The 17,399-nt window shown below is 41.7% G+C and overlaps 1 protein-coding gene across 3 annotated transcripts in view; it reads right to left on the bottom strand.

Moving 5' to 3' along the window:
- TSHZ2 (teashirt zinc finger homeobox 2) overlaps window positions 1–15,804 on the bottom strand; it is a 338,895-nt gene extending 323,091 nt beyond the window's left edge. For all 3 annotated transcript variants that reach the window (XM_060277314.1, XM_035122647.2, XM_035122646.2), the window contains exon 1: window positions 15,641–15,804. In XM_060277314.1, coding sequence (XP_060133297.1) covers window positions 15,641–15,680 — 40 coding nt within the window. In that variant the 5' untranslated portion in view covers window positions 15,681–15,804. The remainder of the gene's footprint in view (window positions 1–15,640) is intronic.
- Between the last annotated feature and the right edge of the window lie 1,595 nt (window positions 15,805–17,399).

The following is a 17,399-nucleotide window of genomic DNA, read 5'->3' as shown; positions in this document are numbered from 1 at the left end:
TTTGGTTATAATTAGAGACTGAAGTTTAAAAGTCACAAAATCCAGATCTGAGGCTGTAATTCAGAAAGGTACTGGGGGTGGGGGGAGGTGTTCTGTAACATTTAGCACACATATTAGTGTTGTAGGATGTGTCGTATTTCAAAAAGCACTAATCATTTGAAGAGGTAAAAACCTTGTGCACTGTATTACAGCCATATTGACCACATTGGTGGTCTTCTCACCTCAGATCCGATCGGCTCTACGGAGCACTAAAGAATCTCCTTTCCTGCTCTGCAGGGGCTTATCTAGAAACTAGTATGGTATCATAGGCTTCAATCCAAAAATTTGTTGTATGCTCTGCCATAAAATATCCACGTGTGTCCCCTTCTGAGTGCGGCTCCCCATGAATGTTCTCTACAGAACGTTCTCCTCAACCTTCAAGGATGTAAAAAAATTAGGAAGCTGTCTTATTTTGAGTCAAGACAACTGGACCATTTTGCTCTGCATTATCCAGGAATGTGCAGTGACCAGAAGATTTACCTTGTCTGATGTGTAACATTTGGAAGCAGCTCCCTTTCAGGTCCACAATGTTTCATTCTGATTTGATCTGTTATTCAGGTTCAAATCAGATCTGTTAAAACCAAAGCTTGCTTTCACCCCTATTGAAGATAACAGGGGAATCGAAAACAACTATAGCTTTCTCCCCCTTTTTGCATAAGCAGATGAAATATGCAGGTAAAACAAGCCCCTCCAAGCCTGCCAAATATCAATCAGATCCTTCCAGGGGGTTTGTGCAGGGAATATTTAAAGTTTATTTAATTTTTTAAAAGAAGAGTCTCTAATTTTTTTAAATTTTTTTGCCAGAATTGGATGTAAGTATGGTTGTTTCTTCTGAGTAAATGATGCTTGCCTGTGTTCAAAAAGATAAGTGCTGTGATTTTCCTACAAGGGCAGAATTTACTGTTCTGGCATGGGGAAATAGAAATTCTCTCCACTCATGGGATTTTTTCTTTCTTTCTTTTAGTGCAGACTATGAGGGAGGTTCTTCTGGGTAAGAAACTTGACAAATAGGTCCAATGGTTATTGTGGTAGGTATACCTTTGTTGTGAAAAAGTGGGGAAAAATCACTTCTTTTGCCTGCCACCTCTCACTTGAGGGCTGTAGTTTCCCCTTTACAATTACCAGCACTCTTAACAAATTATGGTTCCCGTGATTCTTTGGGGGGAAGCTGTGTGCTTTAAATGTGCCTTGGATGTCCTTTAAGTGTATAGTGTAGATCTGCCCTGAGGTAGAAATGAAGGCAGGGGAGGTTAAAAAATAAATCCTTTGCCATACACATAGCATCTGTGCCCTTCCCTTTGCATCTTGGCCTCAGCCTCTATGTCACAAATCTGTTAAGAGAAAAATCACTGCCAAAATCTTCTCAAACTAGTGCTGGCTTGAAACTGTACCTGAAGTAAAAAAAATAAAAATAAAAATAAAGTCGAAATGATGAGCCACTTTGATAGACGTATTTTAAATGACACACAGAGTTAGAGGTCAGAAAATTGAAAATTGTGCCTCCGTAAGATCTGCTCCCTGAAGCAACTGCTTCATACAGCCCCATAGTAAAACTGGTTGTGTGACAAACACACACATTCTGTACCACTGGGTTCTGTCTTGCACTGAAAGATGCCTCAAGTGTCACAATTAGACATTTTAAATACATATGCTTTTACGCACACTTGCTTTTCTATGCAGTGGTACACTGAAGACTTGTAGCCCATCATCTTTGCATGCAGAATCTGTGCCATCCAGTGGCATAGCGTGGGTTGCCAGTGCCCAGGGCCACACAGAGGGATTGGTTGGAAAGGAGGGAAACTGAAGGCGTGTATGTTCCAATACTTTTAAAAATATAGTTAACAATCAAAAGGGAAAGCAAGTGCATTGAAGTTTATCATCAACAGTTTGCAGACCAAAACGTCTTCCCCACTATGGTGACATGCAGAGAGAACCTGGCACCGTTTAAAAAAAGTTTTTTTAAAGCACGGATAAATGAAAAACCTTTCCCTCTTTGTAATGTAAGAATGAACCACTTCCAAAATTTTGGAGGGATTTCTTTTTTCCCCTCCCATGATTTAGCATGATTTTGCCACCACTCACCCACCCAAAAAATAATAATGGTCAGAGAAGACATTTTCAGTTTTAGTTTGCACTAGTCTTGTGTGGCTCACAATATATGCATATATTGTACAAGACTTTGTTTATTAGAAAAAGAAAATATGTTTTCTATGGTTTCAACCACTTTGGTTTCAACCACTTTTGCTGCTCGCTTTCAGAAGGTAAGGCAGGATATAATAAACATTTAAAATAAACAAATAAAAACAAATTGGTACATAAGGGACGAATATCAAGAATCAGATATGGACATCAGCAATCTCATTCAATCTCATCATCTATATATCTATCTATCTATCTATCTGAAATCCATTACATGAAAATAATGAAGAGTTTATCATGTAGGCAATGTTTTGTTACCATTTGACAAGAGAAAATATTTAATACCATTATTTTCCCCCCACAGCTCTGGATATTAGTTTGAGTGTCACAAATAATTAAATGCTTATGAGTAAGAGACATCTTTAGACATTTTGACAATACGTATTAAGAGGCGCTTTAAGGGAAAATCTGCCAAGTGCAGTTTTTTATTTGCAATACTGAACAATGATGCATTTTGATTGAGTTTATGCTATATTTCCCCCCTCCCTTCACACTATGCAACAAGAAGGAAGAGGATAAACATGAGGAATGAGAGAAACAGCTACCAGATTTTTAGTTTTCCGGATATCTGAATTGCTTATGTTTTGCACAGCTTGAAGGCCCTGATAACTACAGTCCTGATTTCATCATAGATGTAGGATGGATGGGGAAAGAGTTTCTGTGTGACCAGACACAAGCTGAAGAGACATGACAACAGGCTGCAGTCCAGAGCACTCCCACAGGCACGATGATGCACTCCAAGCTAGTCATGGCAGATGCAGCTCAGTCAGAGCATCCTTCTTCCCCTCCCACAGCCAGCAGTGAAGAAGCCTGGCCACATTGTGTCTTGCCACATCACAGACACAAAGTGACTAACCCTGCCTACATACACTGTGCAAGACTAAAGCTTCCTCTGCAATCTTTAAAAGAGGGAACAGCAGCATCCGATAACTGTATCTGAGATTTACTGAGAAGATATGGCATGAGCATGGATGCCTGGTGAGGAACAGCATAATAAAGCAATGCACCGTAGGTGAGAGATCAGCTTCCAGAGCTGGATTATCCACTGTGCTAATTGATCTGAAGTTTTTCAGGCTCAGAGACCACTTTTAATCCCAAGCTACAGAATGGGGCCCGATGTAAATATTCAATCATGTGTCCCAAGTTTATTCTCAGTTCTGTCCTTTCCTCTCCCCACCCCTCTCCCTCTTTCTCGTTCTTCCTCCATGTTGCAGCCCCAAAGGTACAATGTGTGTTAGGAAGTTGCAGCCTACCAGCGGGTGATGCAGAGCGAACTGTTTCTGTATTCCAATAACGTCACAGTATTTCTTGGTGCTTTATTTGCAGAGATCATTCCTTGTGGTCCCCTGATATGCCCTGCAGTTCAAATCATGGTGGCTCTTCATTCCTGGCTTGACCAGGGAGCAAAATAAAATCAGTGCGAAAGCTTATCATATTGTTCAGCGGTGCAACCTCAAAAACTATGCTGCTAGAAGTGATCGAGGTATTTCGTCTGGCACCTTAACCTGTCACATTTTTTTACTGAGCTATCTGCTGACGATATTGTTAGAGTGATGCCAATGCGGCATTAATTACATTTTGCTCTATTATTTTGGTTTCGTGTTCCTGTATGTTTCCCCCATCATGGAACAATTCCCCACGATGACTCCTGCAACAGAGAATTCCCATGCAGATGCATTTGGTGCAGATGAGGGAATTGCCGCTTGCAGTTGTGGGAAGCTGATCATCCAGTGATGGGAAAAGCACGTTGTGCGAATGAACTGTTAGCCAGTCCCATGATATTGGGTAGCACTTAATTATATTTCCTTTGCAGAGCACCTTTCAAAGTTGGCCACTGTGATATCATCACTGGAGAATGCTGCAAGGATACATTACTCTGGGCGTAGCCTTGACGTTTAGGGCTGAGCCAAACTATTCATGGTTTTCCACAAATGTTTCTTGGAGCGTTGAAAGGTATCTCAACCTGTTGGTGATTTTTTTCAGGATTCCTTGCAAAAAATGCTCACTTATTCATTTACATGAACTTTGGTCTCAATTGCCATGTCACCCACCTGATTGGTTAGGTAGCATCACAATATAATCACTTTTACGGTATGATCGCCCAGGCATCTGCTTTCTTATATAACCGAGGAAGCTCTCTTATATCAGATTAGACTAACTGCCCATTCTCACCAGCAGCAGTTTGCCAAGATCTCTTGGATATGCTATGCAAGGGATTCAAAGATGCTAAACAGGAATGCAAAAGCTGTTATCTTAGGAAAAAATTCCACCCCCACTTAAACTGCTAGTTTCCCAAATGAAAAGAAATATCAAAATTGCAGAATAATCAGCCCAACTGCCTTGAAAATACATGTATGCATGCAGAAAACATATGGGTGAATGTATAAATGAATTGCATGTTAAGTAATGTGCTGAATTTATACATTTTAAAATAATAAATAATATCGGCATGATTTGTTTTAGATGCATCTAAGAATGTATGGTGGTAACACAAGGTTGTATATGGAAATTACTAAATGAAATGCATGCATGCACATACAGACAAACCCATTGCTTCCTAACAATCCCATAATTATCCAGCTTAAACAGTGAAACATCTCCTTTGCACTTCTGGTGCCAAAAGAGCCATCCTCGTTCTATTCTGTCCGTTGCTTATTATTGAGCACATAATGAATCTCCAAAGACAGAGCATGCTACTTTGTTTTTAGGTGGGAGGAAGTCCCATTGATCTCAATGGGGCTTACAGTACTTCTGAAAGGACATCTATAGGGTTGTGGTGTTAATTTGCCCATCAAGGAAGCTGAAGTAACAGTGCATACCCACCAAATTCAACTGCTTAAATAAGTAAATAGCTTAGACAGATGCCTCAGCAATGTTGAAATACCAAATGCCTAAGTGTCACGGCATGCAACTTCTCCAGGCAGATTTATACAAGCTTCTGTGGTAGCTCCAGACTACCTAGTTTGTATCCTACCTTTCCTCATTTTGTCCCCTACCTTTCCCCCTTTTAAAGGACATAAGAGGGCTCCTATCACTCATAACTATTATTTCTTCCCCACTGCTTACTTCATGGCTGCTTTGGCCAGGTTTATCAATATCGCAGTTCAAACTGCAGGACGAAGAGGTTGGCACACATCTCTAGCTGGCATCCTTTGTTTGTCTCTCGCCTGCCCCTAAATTGACATCCTTAAAGAGATCCGGCTCTTTTCCTAGAAAAAGCCACTTACCGCCTGGAACAAAATGAGATGATCACCTGTGTACACATAGAATTACAGATCTGGCAATCTTTGAAGGGGATTTAAGAGAATGATGGTGTTGCAAAATGTGCATCATTATGCCATCTCGTAAACCAAACCACTTCTCATCACTGCACAGAAGGACCTCTCAGTGGTATCAGCAAAAAAAGACCCGAGAAATACACAGGCTTTTAACTTCTGCATTCTGATGCCTTTGATTCCATCCCTTTTTCTTTCCTAAACACAGTTAGCTGAAATCGCACAGTAGATTTTGATGGATATAATTATTTTCATTAAAATAGCAAACAGCACGGTGTATCCTTTTCCAAGGCAGATTGTACAGGAATTCTTACAGAAACAGGCCAAATATTGTATGTAGGAGTGACACACTGGGAATATTTAATAGTATTTTTTTAAAAGTTATAATAGCAATAGGGTAGGGGGAAATTTCTTTACAAGTTAAGATCAGCTACATCATTGATGTTTAAAGGAGAGAAAACAAGAGTTGGGAAGTTATTTTAAAAATTAACTATTATGGTAAGCCAAAATACAAATCCTCTAGGAAAACGGGGCTTTTCCTCGTATACATGCAGAAAACCAGGCACAACAGGTTTTTCAATTAAAGTAGTCTTCTGAGAGTGATTGAGGAAGAACCAAAAGCTTCTTAAAAACCCTTATTGCTTCACATATTTGCCACCTGGGGCTATGGATCTGTTCTTCCCCAGTAAAAAAAAAAAGTTTCTGTTGCTGCTGTTGTTCTTTTCCTGACATGCCCAATTTTAATGGTTATTCAAGATGGATCACGCTATTTTCACACGTTCAATGGCTCTGCTTTTCCATAACCATTTAAGGTAGAGAAGATGGTGCCTATCACACTCCCCTTTGCATCATGAACAACTTTAATGAGGTAGGGTATCATTAGATGATAGCAGTTTTATGCTGAATGCAAGGAGGGGAATATAGGCACTTACCCAGCAAAGAGCAAGATAGAGAAATAATAGATACAATATGCAGAGATGAAAGAGCAAAGACGGCATCTCATTTACATTAATACAATAAAAATGCAGCACTAATGCGGCAACTTTTCCCTCGGAATTTTCTCTCTCTCCCCCCAATAAAGTTGAACAATATTATGTTTATTATCACAAAGAGCTTAAAAGGAAGAGAATGCATTTGCCACAAACGCATAAGCATTACAGCACAGCTCCTGGCTATTAATATGTTTGAATTTAATTGCTCCTAATAGAAAATTTCATCAAAATGAACTTCGTAGCAGCACCTGAAAAACGGGTGATGGAATCAATGGGAACTGAACATCTGCACTTGGCAAACAGCAGCCAAAGCAGAGCAAACCGATGGAAGCAGCTTGCTTTTTGCCTTCCCTACAATTTATACCACCAGTACAAGCATGCGAAGTTTTTTGTTATGTTGGGACTTAATATTTTTTCCTCCCACAATGAGTTGGGGACTCTTTTGTTCTTTAACAAAACAACTGTTTCAAGTGGGCCAGAGCATACTGTATGAAGATTTATTCCGTCTTTTGCAATTTGGAAAACTAAATCTTCCTATCAACAAGATTGTGAGGGTCGCGTTTCTCGACTATAGCCTCCCGATGGCTTCCCTAAAACAATGCCTATGTGGGCAGGACTGAGAATGGAGACCCACGTAAAGGCAGGTTTATTTAAATTTTGGATTCAATTTTTAACAAAATGACTGTTTCAAACTGTTTTGAGCATTTAAAAATTCTCTCTCTCTCTCTCTAGCAGTTTGGAAGACTAACGCTTCCTATCAGCAAAACTCTCAGTGCCTTGCTTTTCTATAACCTTTTTATTTGCGCCTGGGTATGGATGTGGAGGAATGTACGTGTGGGAACTGAGAGCATGGAGATGCACATATGCACATTTATTTACATTTAGATATTCCTAAAGGAGATTCGGTTTCGCCTTGGCCAGATTTCTTGGAGACCATTAAACAGTATTACTGCAGGCCATAGATCATAAACAATGTATCCCCCCCCCAAGCTCCAGAGCTTATTACTTTTTTTGTAGATAATGTTAGGCCTTTTTCTTCCGGGTGGTAAAACTGTGCTTTTTCAGAAATAAAGAACCTCTCCCCTTTTCTATTCTAAAGCTTTAGCTCCTGATTCTAGTATTTGCAACTATTTTTAAATCCCTCTCTTAAAGTGTCTATCAACAACAGTTGCCAAAGGGAATGTGTAGATCTAATGGGGAACAGTACTCGTCTGTGACCCATTTCCCCAAGAAATCTTACAAAGACACCATTCCCTAGTTGCTTTTCAGCATGAAGGTATGTCTAGCTCGCAAAAGGCTGCATTAAGCATCTGGTTTTAAAAAATGGCTTTAAAAGATGCAAAATACCAAGCGCCTTGCATCAGAGGTTACCCTAGTAAGGAGGAAAAACTATTTCAGTTTCTAAACCTAAATGACACTTTGAGCATGTGCCATGTGTTGGGGGGGGGGAATCTGATGTTCATAGTATTCACAGGTCTTCTGGCTTTGTAAACTCCTGCTGTAATCCCAGGTCCCCTGCTCATTTTAAGGGACATTTTAAAGGCCGTGCTGTATTTTGCCCCACTAAACACACACACACACACACACACACACTTTCCAGTTCGTTACAAAGAGAATGTAGAAAGCACTTCAGAGCACCATTTGTAATTGACAGGAAACACAATAGTAATAATAATGCCATTGATTTGGAAACACTGTTATAGGACTATAAAGTGACTACAGTAAAGAAAGCCAGACCTCTCCGCAGGGAAGTCCTACACGAAGGCTAAGGGCAAAAAATAACTCATGCCATAACCTTAACAATATCCTTTTATTTTTTTTCAGATTAAGAGCCTAAGCTCACTGTACTTTCAGTGCCAGGCTTTGAAACAAAACTGACAGTGCACTCCTCTGCAAATCTACTCAGAAGTAAAACCCATTAAGTTCTATGGAGTTTACTCCCAGTGGTTATAGGATTGCTGCCTAAAGCAGCAATCTTTGCACACAGACTTACTCAGGCATAACCCTCACTGAATTCAGCAGCAGTCATTTCAGAGTAAGCATTTGTAGAAACAAGATGCAGTCCATAAGAAAAGGGTCTGCTGGGTTGGACCAACAATTCCACAAATTTCTTTCTTTCTTTTTCTTTCTTTTTTCTTTCTTTCTTTCTTTCTCTCTCTCTCTCTCTCTCTCTCTCTCTCTCTCTCTCACACACACACACACACACACACACACAATGCAAAAATCAATCATTCCAATTTGTTGAATGAATGAAACTAAAATCTTCTGCTGTGAATCAAACATGTTTCCAGCTGGCTCAAGTTATCAGGCTCCTTAAACCACCCTGCTGCTTGTGCGAGCATGTTCTGGAAGTAAAAACTTTACAAATGTCTTTAATTTCAGAAAGAAAGATGCCTTAATAAAATTAACAAAGGGGTATTTTCATAGCCAAGCTTTATGAAAAGAAACTTCGTGTGCTGAGCTGCCTACATAACGCTCCCCTGTCTGCAATACAATCCGAAAGAGTCTAAATGAAGACTATATTCTGCATTTGCAACCAATATCTCAGCCACTAAAATAACCAGATCAGATTCCTGCCACAAATTAACATTTTTTTATGGTTAACATTTGAACTCTTAAAGTCTGCACAACAGCTTAATGCAATTGCCATTCTATGTCTGTCTGATACTGAACATCAGCACTTCAACGACTGAAGTTGAATATTTCTGCGGCCACACCTGAAAGAAAACCAGAAACCGTATTTTGCCGAAAATAAAATCAAGGAAGATTATGGCTTGGACAAAAAAAAATAATTCAGGGAAATGAGAAAATGTTTTCAAGTTTGCACTGAATTTTTTAAAAAAGTTATGGGGGTCCACCCACGCATAATAGCTAGGCAGTTTTGAAAAATCAAGGAAAATTTATTAGAGAGTAATGAATATCACATTCTGGTTGGGAGCCTTTACTGGACAAGAGTATCAGCTCCTGGATTTTTTTCTGGGCAGGAAGGAAAGTTTGGACAATATGCTCTCCCCACCCTCAGTGAGTCTCTCTCTTTATCGCAACAGATCCAGGGGACTCTGTTCTGTGGGCTGCCTGCTAGAATGGAGAGCTCTTGGCGGATGCCCAAACATGGCAACTCACGACATGGACCCTGAGTGTCACTTGCAAGAAAACCAAACATATACACATGCCCTGGTTTAGAAGATCTTTTTTGAAGCAGTGTCTTTACCAGGGTGTGAAGCAGAGAGGTGTAAGACCACTAGACGTCTCTCCCAGTGAACTAGTAAATGTTTTATCTGGATGGGGGTTGGACAAAGCTAGGGGGGGGGGAAGCAAAGACCTCTGTGACATCATAATAAGTTTTTGTGAGCTACCAACCACTTCATATGTATGGGATGTTATCCCGAGGCACAGGAGAGCTCAGGGTAACATTTCCTGTATGTAAGCCACAACAGCAGGACTGTTTTTAGTGGGACAGACTAAATGATGGGAAAATAAATGCTTGAGCAGGGCAGACTTAGGTTAGACCAGCTGCCTGGCCACCAATATTTCCAAAAGGCCCACTGCCCATTCTCACTGATGAGTATCCTGGAAGAGCAGAGAAAGTCAGAAACATCATGAGAAATTTATGAGTGTGTTTTGCTTCCAGGTTAGGGAGGACCAGAAAAAGGATCAGAAAAGGGAAATGGTTAAAGTATTCTTTACCACATGTGGGTATTTGAGATTTCAGGAGGAAGCACAAGGCAAAGAAATAAGGTGTCCAAAAAAGGAAAGTGTAGGCTGCCTACAGGTCAGGACCAGGATGAAATTCCTGATCATTTATGAAGCTCTTCCAGCAGCCCGGCCAAGCCATTTTCTCAGTCTAACCTTCACCTAGTTGCAGTGAAAATAAGGAAGGTAAAAACTCCAGTGCTCCTTATGCACAATGAAACATGCCATAGAAATTGGGAGGAAACTCTAAATTGTGGCCAGCTATTAACAGAAGCAAGTTGTCCATATCGACAACAAAAATAGCAGTCCAAATACCATATTCTTTTGAGGGCTGATAATGGTGGTCCGTTCTGATTCACAAAATGAAACAGATATACAAAGGGCAGAGGAAATCGTGTCCCAAATCGTAATCTACCCAGATGGCAAATTGGTTGCATGTTAGATCATCGTGCTGCCAAGTGGCCAGGAGACTTCCGCCTCATGTCAGTTAAAGATGTGTGGTGCAATTGTTGCCACCCATCTCACACATTTCATGTGTGGTCCCACGAGCCCAATCCACAACCAGAAATGGATCGGTACATTTGCCTGATCCCCAAATGCAATCCAGATCAAGGCCATCCCAAGACATTTTGGGCACTGGGGGCAGATGCCATGATGGCCTTGGTCTCCACCAAGGAAGAAGGGGGTCAGGGAAGATCTACATGAGGAAGAAGGGAGGGGTGAAAGAAAGTTTGACATTGGGATCTGCTGTTAGACCCTGCTGCCTGAGGTGGTCACCTCACCTTGCCTCTTGGGCCAGCCGACCCATTTGATGGTGGGTGGGCTTTGAGCTAGAATGGGGCCATTTTATTCTGCCTAAGAAGTTAAATATCTCTCCTCCTTTTGAACCCAAATTGTTTTCATGAAATCTGTCAGTGTTGTGATATAAGGATACAAACTTGAAGAGTTTTGCAGCAAGAGTCTTTGATGCATACTTCCTCTCCCGGGGGAGAAATACAAGGAAGACAATGCATTTTTATTTTATAGTACCATTCAGGCCTATTTTGCTTGGTACCCAGTTTTATTGTCTTTCTAATAATGGGGCGAGTAGTAACATTGCATGAATGTAAAGCCTTTCATCATGATTATATGCATAACACACATCTCTTACTATGCCATATATGAGACCTAAGACCTTGCTAGTCTACCCCAGAAGAAGGTGGATTGCTACGTCTGAAACGGTTGTTCGATATTTAAATAACTGGTACTATTAAGGTGCAAATTGCAACTTTTAAGTAATGATTGCTAATAGTCTTATGTTTACTGCCACACAAGGACTTTCATGAAAACAAAATCTGCATTATTCATTTCTAGCTCTGGTAAACAAAGTAAATGCAGCTGCTTGCTCCCTGTGTTGTACTTTTGAGCTTTTGCTTCTTAAACAGGTAACCTATCAGGGCCCAGCAGAGACAGGAAAGAGAACCAAAGGGGGGAGAAAAAGGAAAAGTGCCAAGTCCAGATTTTACATTCCCCAGCAAATTCACAATTTGTAATATAAAATATGCACATCTTGACAAGCCGTAGGAGGAGAGGAGGGCTTAATCCTGTGCAATTGGGTATGAAAGCTATTTCCGATATAGAGAAATAAAAATGGAATTAACATATCAATTCAGTCTTAGTCCTTGCTTTTCCTCTCCCCTCAATTGTGTTGGGTCATGCAATGGCTGCTCCCCAGAGACAGCTGCATTTTTTATAATTCAGAAACAACATTCTCGGCCTAATGCTCATCTTTCTCACCACGATGTAATCCCATTGGCTACAGGAGTATTCCTCCCGTCTCTCAACCAGGGGAGAAGAAGGGAATCAGACCGACAGTCTGCAAAGCACCTTGGGCTCTTTAGGGATGTAAGATAACAATGCACATGTAATATATCATTACAAATAAATGTATGATGTAATGTCAGCCACTGACCTAAAAATATTCAAACATCTGCTCAAAGAATTATGCAGACAATAGTTGGGGAAGGTGGGGGGGGAGAACAATGCTGTTGAGAAATGAGTCAAGGGGAACATATGTGTTTGACATCGCTGTTTTCCTGACTCAAAGTACGATTTAAACAACAAAAAAAGAGTTAAGGACAAAATATGCCATCATCAAGCCTAAATAGCCCCTACTTATTCACTTACACCACCAGTTCCATTACAGCATTCTGTAACATACAATATAAGGATCTCGGGGCTTAACATTAATTATAGGGGGGGTAGAGGGGTGGAAATTGCCATGTAGGTAGATTTTCATCAAGCAGCGGGACATCCCTGCTGATTCACTTGCTTGTTCTCTCTAACCTTTACGCCGTTCATTAATCAAATGGGAAACCTGCTTTCGAAGTCAGTGCTTGGACGCAATTATTTACAGTTGTGCATAGTATATAATTTCTAGCAATGGCCAAAGCAGCTATGTGCAGGATTGTGATATCTTAATACCTTCCTTCCCCTTAGAGACCAGCTTCTTAGAAAGTTGCAAACTTTTCCGAAGCATAATCCAATGTCATAACCCAATGTCCCTCCTTGAGCATGCAGATTATTTGTTTGTTTGTTTTAAAGAATTATGACAACGCTTGCATTTAAAAGGAGGCGAAAGAGAATACTTGTTGTGCCAAACATCTGGATAATCAATTGCTTCCTCCACACCTTCCTCATTCTGCCTAAGGCATGTTGTGGCTCCTGGACCAGAGACCTCCTTCACCTTATAAAACAGAATCTGTATACTGTACTAGAGCAAGGGAAATGAAAACAAACATAACAATGTTGCACGGTGTTTTAAAAACAACGTGTAAACTCAAAGCAGGACTTTCTCCAAAACAGTAGAAACTTGCTCTCCATTTGCTATGTTAGATGTAACCTTAAAGAACCAGCCCCCTCATAACTTGAAACAAATATTAAATATGGGACAAAGGGAATCAGGGGGCAGTAACTTCTAAAAGCCAAGCACATATTTCACAACATAATTACGGGATATCATGGGCTCAAGTTATTCAAACTGTCACCCAGCAGTTTGAAAACCTCTACAAAAAAAACGTTCCAAAGTTCTTTTCAGGGGAGTGGCATATTGGCTGAGGACCAAGGATGATACCAGTGTAATTAACAAGGAGGCTGTTATCATGCATAAGATGCCTATTGTACAGTATGATATTATTTCGAGGTGGCACATGAACCTACCTTTTCTGGCATATCTAACCTCTTAAATTCCAGCACACTTCAGGAAGAAGGAGTGTTCAAAAGTCCGACGAAAAGGAAAATCAAGGAATGTGTACATGGCGGATCAGCGTTGCCAGTACCCACAATGGCAACATAAATGCTTTCAAGAGACATTGGAGTCTTAGTTTATAAAGAAGGAGAATCGTAGTAAATAGGGCCTGTATTCATATGGAAAATCTAAACTTGTACTGCTAAGAAGGAAAGGTTGGTTTCTTTATTTTGGCAAATGAGTGCAGCGATAACCATGTGGTAATACTGTAACTGCTGTCCTAAATGTCTCTAAGCAGAGTGAAAAATAACCCCCATATAAGACTTCCCAAAGAAATTGTCTCAATTATGCATTTTGATCGTAGTCACCTAAACCTCTTTTGTATAAAATAACGGTAATTAACCTTTGGATTGCAATTATAATTTCTAATTTATAGACATATATTAGGGAGAAGAGAAAAAAAAATTGCCGAAGGTTGAACTGGGTCAAGTTTGTAAAAGTTTGTCAAACCCAGTTCTCCCCTCCAAGATTAATTTTCACATTTGAAAAGTCCTCAAGCAGTACTGCACAAGATTTACTCAAATGCCTACCCTGAAACTTTTCCACATTTCAAAGCTATATTATTCAGTGTCTAATGGCAATGCAAAGTGTTATCCGATGATCTCTTGGCAGAGGGGGGTTGGAGAGGGTTTGTTTTTTTTATAAAAAAAAAGCACACAACAACAACACAGCAACAACTTAGCTTCACTGTACAGCTCTAATCTAAGTGAACACAAAGAAGAAGAAAAATCCCACCCACATTAAAGCCAAACAAGATAATAATTGTGAATGTCTGGCTAAGAGATTCTAGAGGGCAAGACTTGCGTCACTGGCACTCAGGTTACCATAGTGAGTGATTTATTGATATGTATCAAGAATGAATAGATCAAAGGCAGCAAGATGACAGGTGATCAATCAAATGTCAAATCAAAGTTGGCAATCATCTGGAAACCTGATTTTTTCAGTGGGTGGGTCTGGTGGCAGAAGAAATGAACTCCCCGGCTGCGCTACCCAGAAACAAGAATCCTAGCAAACTATTCTCTCTGTCTCTGTATCTCTATTAACCAACATTACATTAAAATACATGCACACACCTAAAATCCACCTTAACATTGTGCAGGCCTCTCTGCCCCCCCCCCCCGTTTCCTTACTAGCCTCAACTTTTCCTAGCCTCTCTTTTCCTCCCCATTTGCAACCGAAGCAAAACACCGTCCCAAAAAGTTGCAAACTGCTGGAGCCGCCGGAAAAGCCTTAAAAAAAAAAACCGGTGCGTCTGACCCCCCCCCTTCATCATGCAGCCTGGAAACAGTTGCATTTCAACTTGAATAGCAGCGTGCAAGCGAAAGGAGCCCAAAAGATTAATTTGATTGGAATCTAAGGGGCTTGCCTCCTAACCGTCAGAACGTTCGTTTTATTTCCTGTTGCAGTTTCTCCAGCCCCCCCCCCCGCACGCTTTCTTTCGCCACTGATGATCAAAGGCTTGAACTTCAACCAGCGGGTTCATCAACAGAGACAGACAGCACCCCCCCCCGCCCCCGCTATTTCAGAAAGAGAAAGAACTGAACGAGGAACGACGCTAAGGAAATGGTGATATAGATATATATATTTAAAGCAAAACACAGAGGCATGCAAACCGCAGTACAAAATAATATCTATAAAGAGCTCCTCGTTAAAAAAAATCCCATAGTAGGGATGCAAGGCGAAGATGATCAAAGGAGATTTGAGGGGGTTGGGGAGGGGAGAGAGAGAGGAGGGGAGAGAGGTGAGAAACCATGTGGAAGAAAGTTGGGGGGAAAAGTTTAAGAGGGAGACAGGACCCGAGCAGCGCCGGGACGAGGCGAAAAAGCGGTCTTCTCCCCTCTCCCCACCCTCCGCACCTCCCCGCCCGCCTTTAAAAAAATAAATAAAAATAAGCACCGGCGCGAAAACTAGTCGGCTTCCAGAGAGGCTGATTCAATAGTGTCCAAGTTGCAAAGGGATGGGGTTTTTTTGGGGGGGGGACAGAGAGGAAAAGATTGAAATAAAAATGATGGGGTTTTTTTTCCTTTTTAAAAAAATCGAAAAGACAACATTTCTCCAAGCGCGTCCCTACAATAAACTGTGGGGGGGGAGGAGGGGGGGCTTAAAGGTCTTCAGGAGACGCCGAGAGGGCTGCGGCGAGTGGGTTGGCTCCTTACCTGCTGCCCGTTTGGGTGCCTGCTGTTTCCTCCTTGGCATCGCTGTACTTTCTCCAATCTCGCTTCTCTTTCCAGATCCGAGGAGCCTTGGAAGCTCGCGGGGCTTGTTTTCTGTCTCTCTCTCTCTCTCTCTCTTTCTGTGTGTGTGCGTGTGTCTGTGTTTTTTTTTCCCTCTCCCTTCCCCTCCCTCTCTCCCTCTCTCTCTCTCCTCTCTCCCTCTCTCTTCCTTTCCTCCCCTCCGCCGCTTTGCCTCCTCAGCGACCCACCGCCGGCAGCACTAAGCACCCGTCTCTCTTCTTTGGCACTTCTCTGACGAGATCAACCTGTTCGGATTCTTATTCTTAGGATTTAATTTTTAAAAAGGAAAGAGAAACCGGGATGGGGTTGGGGGGGGGGTGGAGAGAGGCTGCTTTTCTCTCTCTTTTTTGGTCTTGTTTGAACTGTTGCAAGACTTGCTTTGATGCAAACATCCAGGAACATCAAATGCAAAAAAAAGGTGCCGGGATTTATTTTGTTTTTGTTTTTTGAAAAGTGATCAATAAATAGCAAAATATAGATATGCAAAAAATTTTTTTTAAAAAAAAGCAGCTCAGGCAGTTGTTTCCCCCCTCTATTTCCTCTCTTTCCCTCTCCCCCCTTCTCTCGCTCTCTCTTATTTCTCTCCCCCCCCCCTTTCCTCGTCGCCTCCTTCGCGTAGATCTATATGGCGGATTGGTGAGTGTTGGCTGAGAAAACTGCAGGTTTGTTGCTGTCAGATGCCAGGTTATGAGTGATATGGAAGAGGACAGAGAAGCTTTGGATGGGAGGAAATCTAGTGTTCACACACACGCACACACACGCACACACATCCACACACACAGGGAACAAGCACAGGCAGGGCGAGGCGATGCCAGCGAACATCGATCCACTAAGCAAACTGTACATTAACAAACTCCTCCTCCGCGACCTGATGACAGGATGAAATTTACTCCGAGCAGACAGAAGGCAGTCAGTTTATTAAAGAGACAGGGCTTTGCTGATCACAGGCACTTCGGCGGGAGGGGGACGGAAGGAGCGAAAGAGACCACCTTCTTCAAGCAATCGCTCCTCCTCCAGTGCCAACCTGTTTGTGTACTCAACTCACCTCTCTCCTCTCCCCCCCCCCCAAAATAATAATGATCCTCTCCTGGTTAGCCCCCTTTCCCATCACTGCAGGAAACTGAACCAATTTGTGCCAACCCCCACCCCCACCCCAATCAGGGCACTGGGAGATCGACTTCATGCAGGATCCAGCCTTGAAAAGCAGCTGACCAGGTGAAGTAGACAGTGCATCTGAGCATGTTCAGAGTGCCTCTCCCTTACCAAGGATTGCCTGGGATATCTATACCCCTGCTCACATACACACACACACACACAGACACACACACACACACACACACACACACACACACACACACACACACCATCCTGAATATTAGAAAGGGTTTTAAAAACAAAACAAAACACACACACCCTTCTATCTGATTCCCTCTTTCACACACACACAGTTGGGAGGATGGTACATGATAAAGTTCTCTCTTTCCCACACTTTTGAAAATAGATTGCTGACAAGTTCTCACCATCAGAGAAAGACACCCAGGAGGTGTTGGGTTGCCTCTGGAACAAACTGAATGAAGTTTCCTTTATTTCCTTTTCCTCTGTTTCGCCCAGGTGTTTGGCTGCGATAGCCAGATGAAGGCTGTAGCTGCTTGCAGCTGGTAGGCAATGAGAGGAAACCCTT

The sequence above is a fragment of the Zootoca vivipara genome, chromosome 7 (genome assembly GCF_963506605.1).
Source record: "Zootoca vivipara chromosome 7, rZooViv1.1, whole genome shotgun sequence".
Lineage (NCBI taxonomy): Eukaryota > Metazoa > Chordata > Lepidosauria > Squamata > Lacertidae > Zootoca > Zootoca vivipara.
This window is presented reverse-complemented; position numbering and strand designations above follow the sequence as displayed.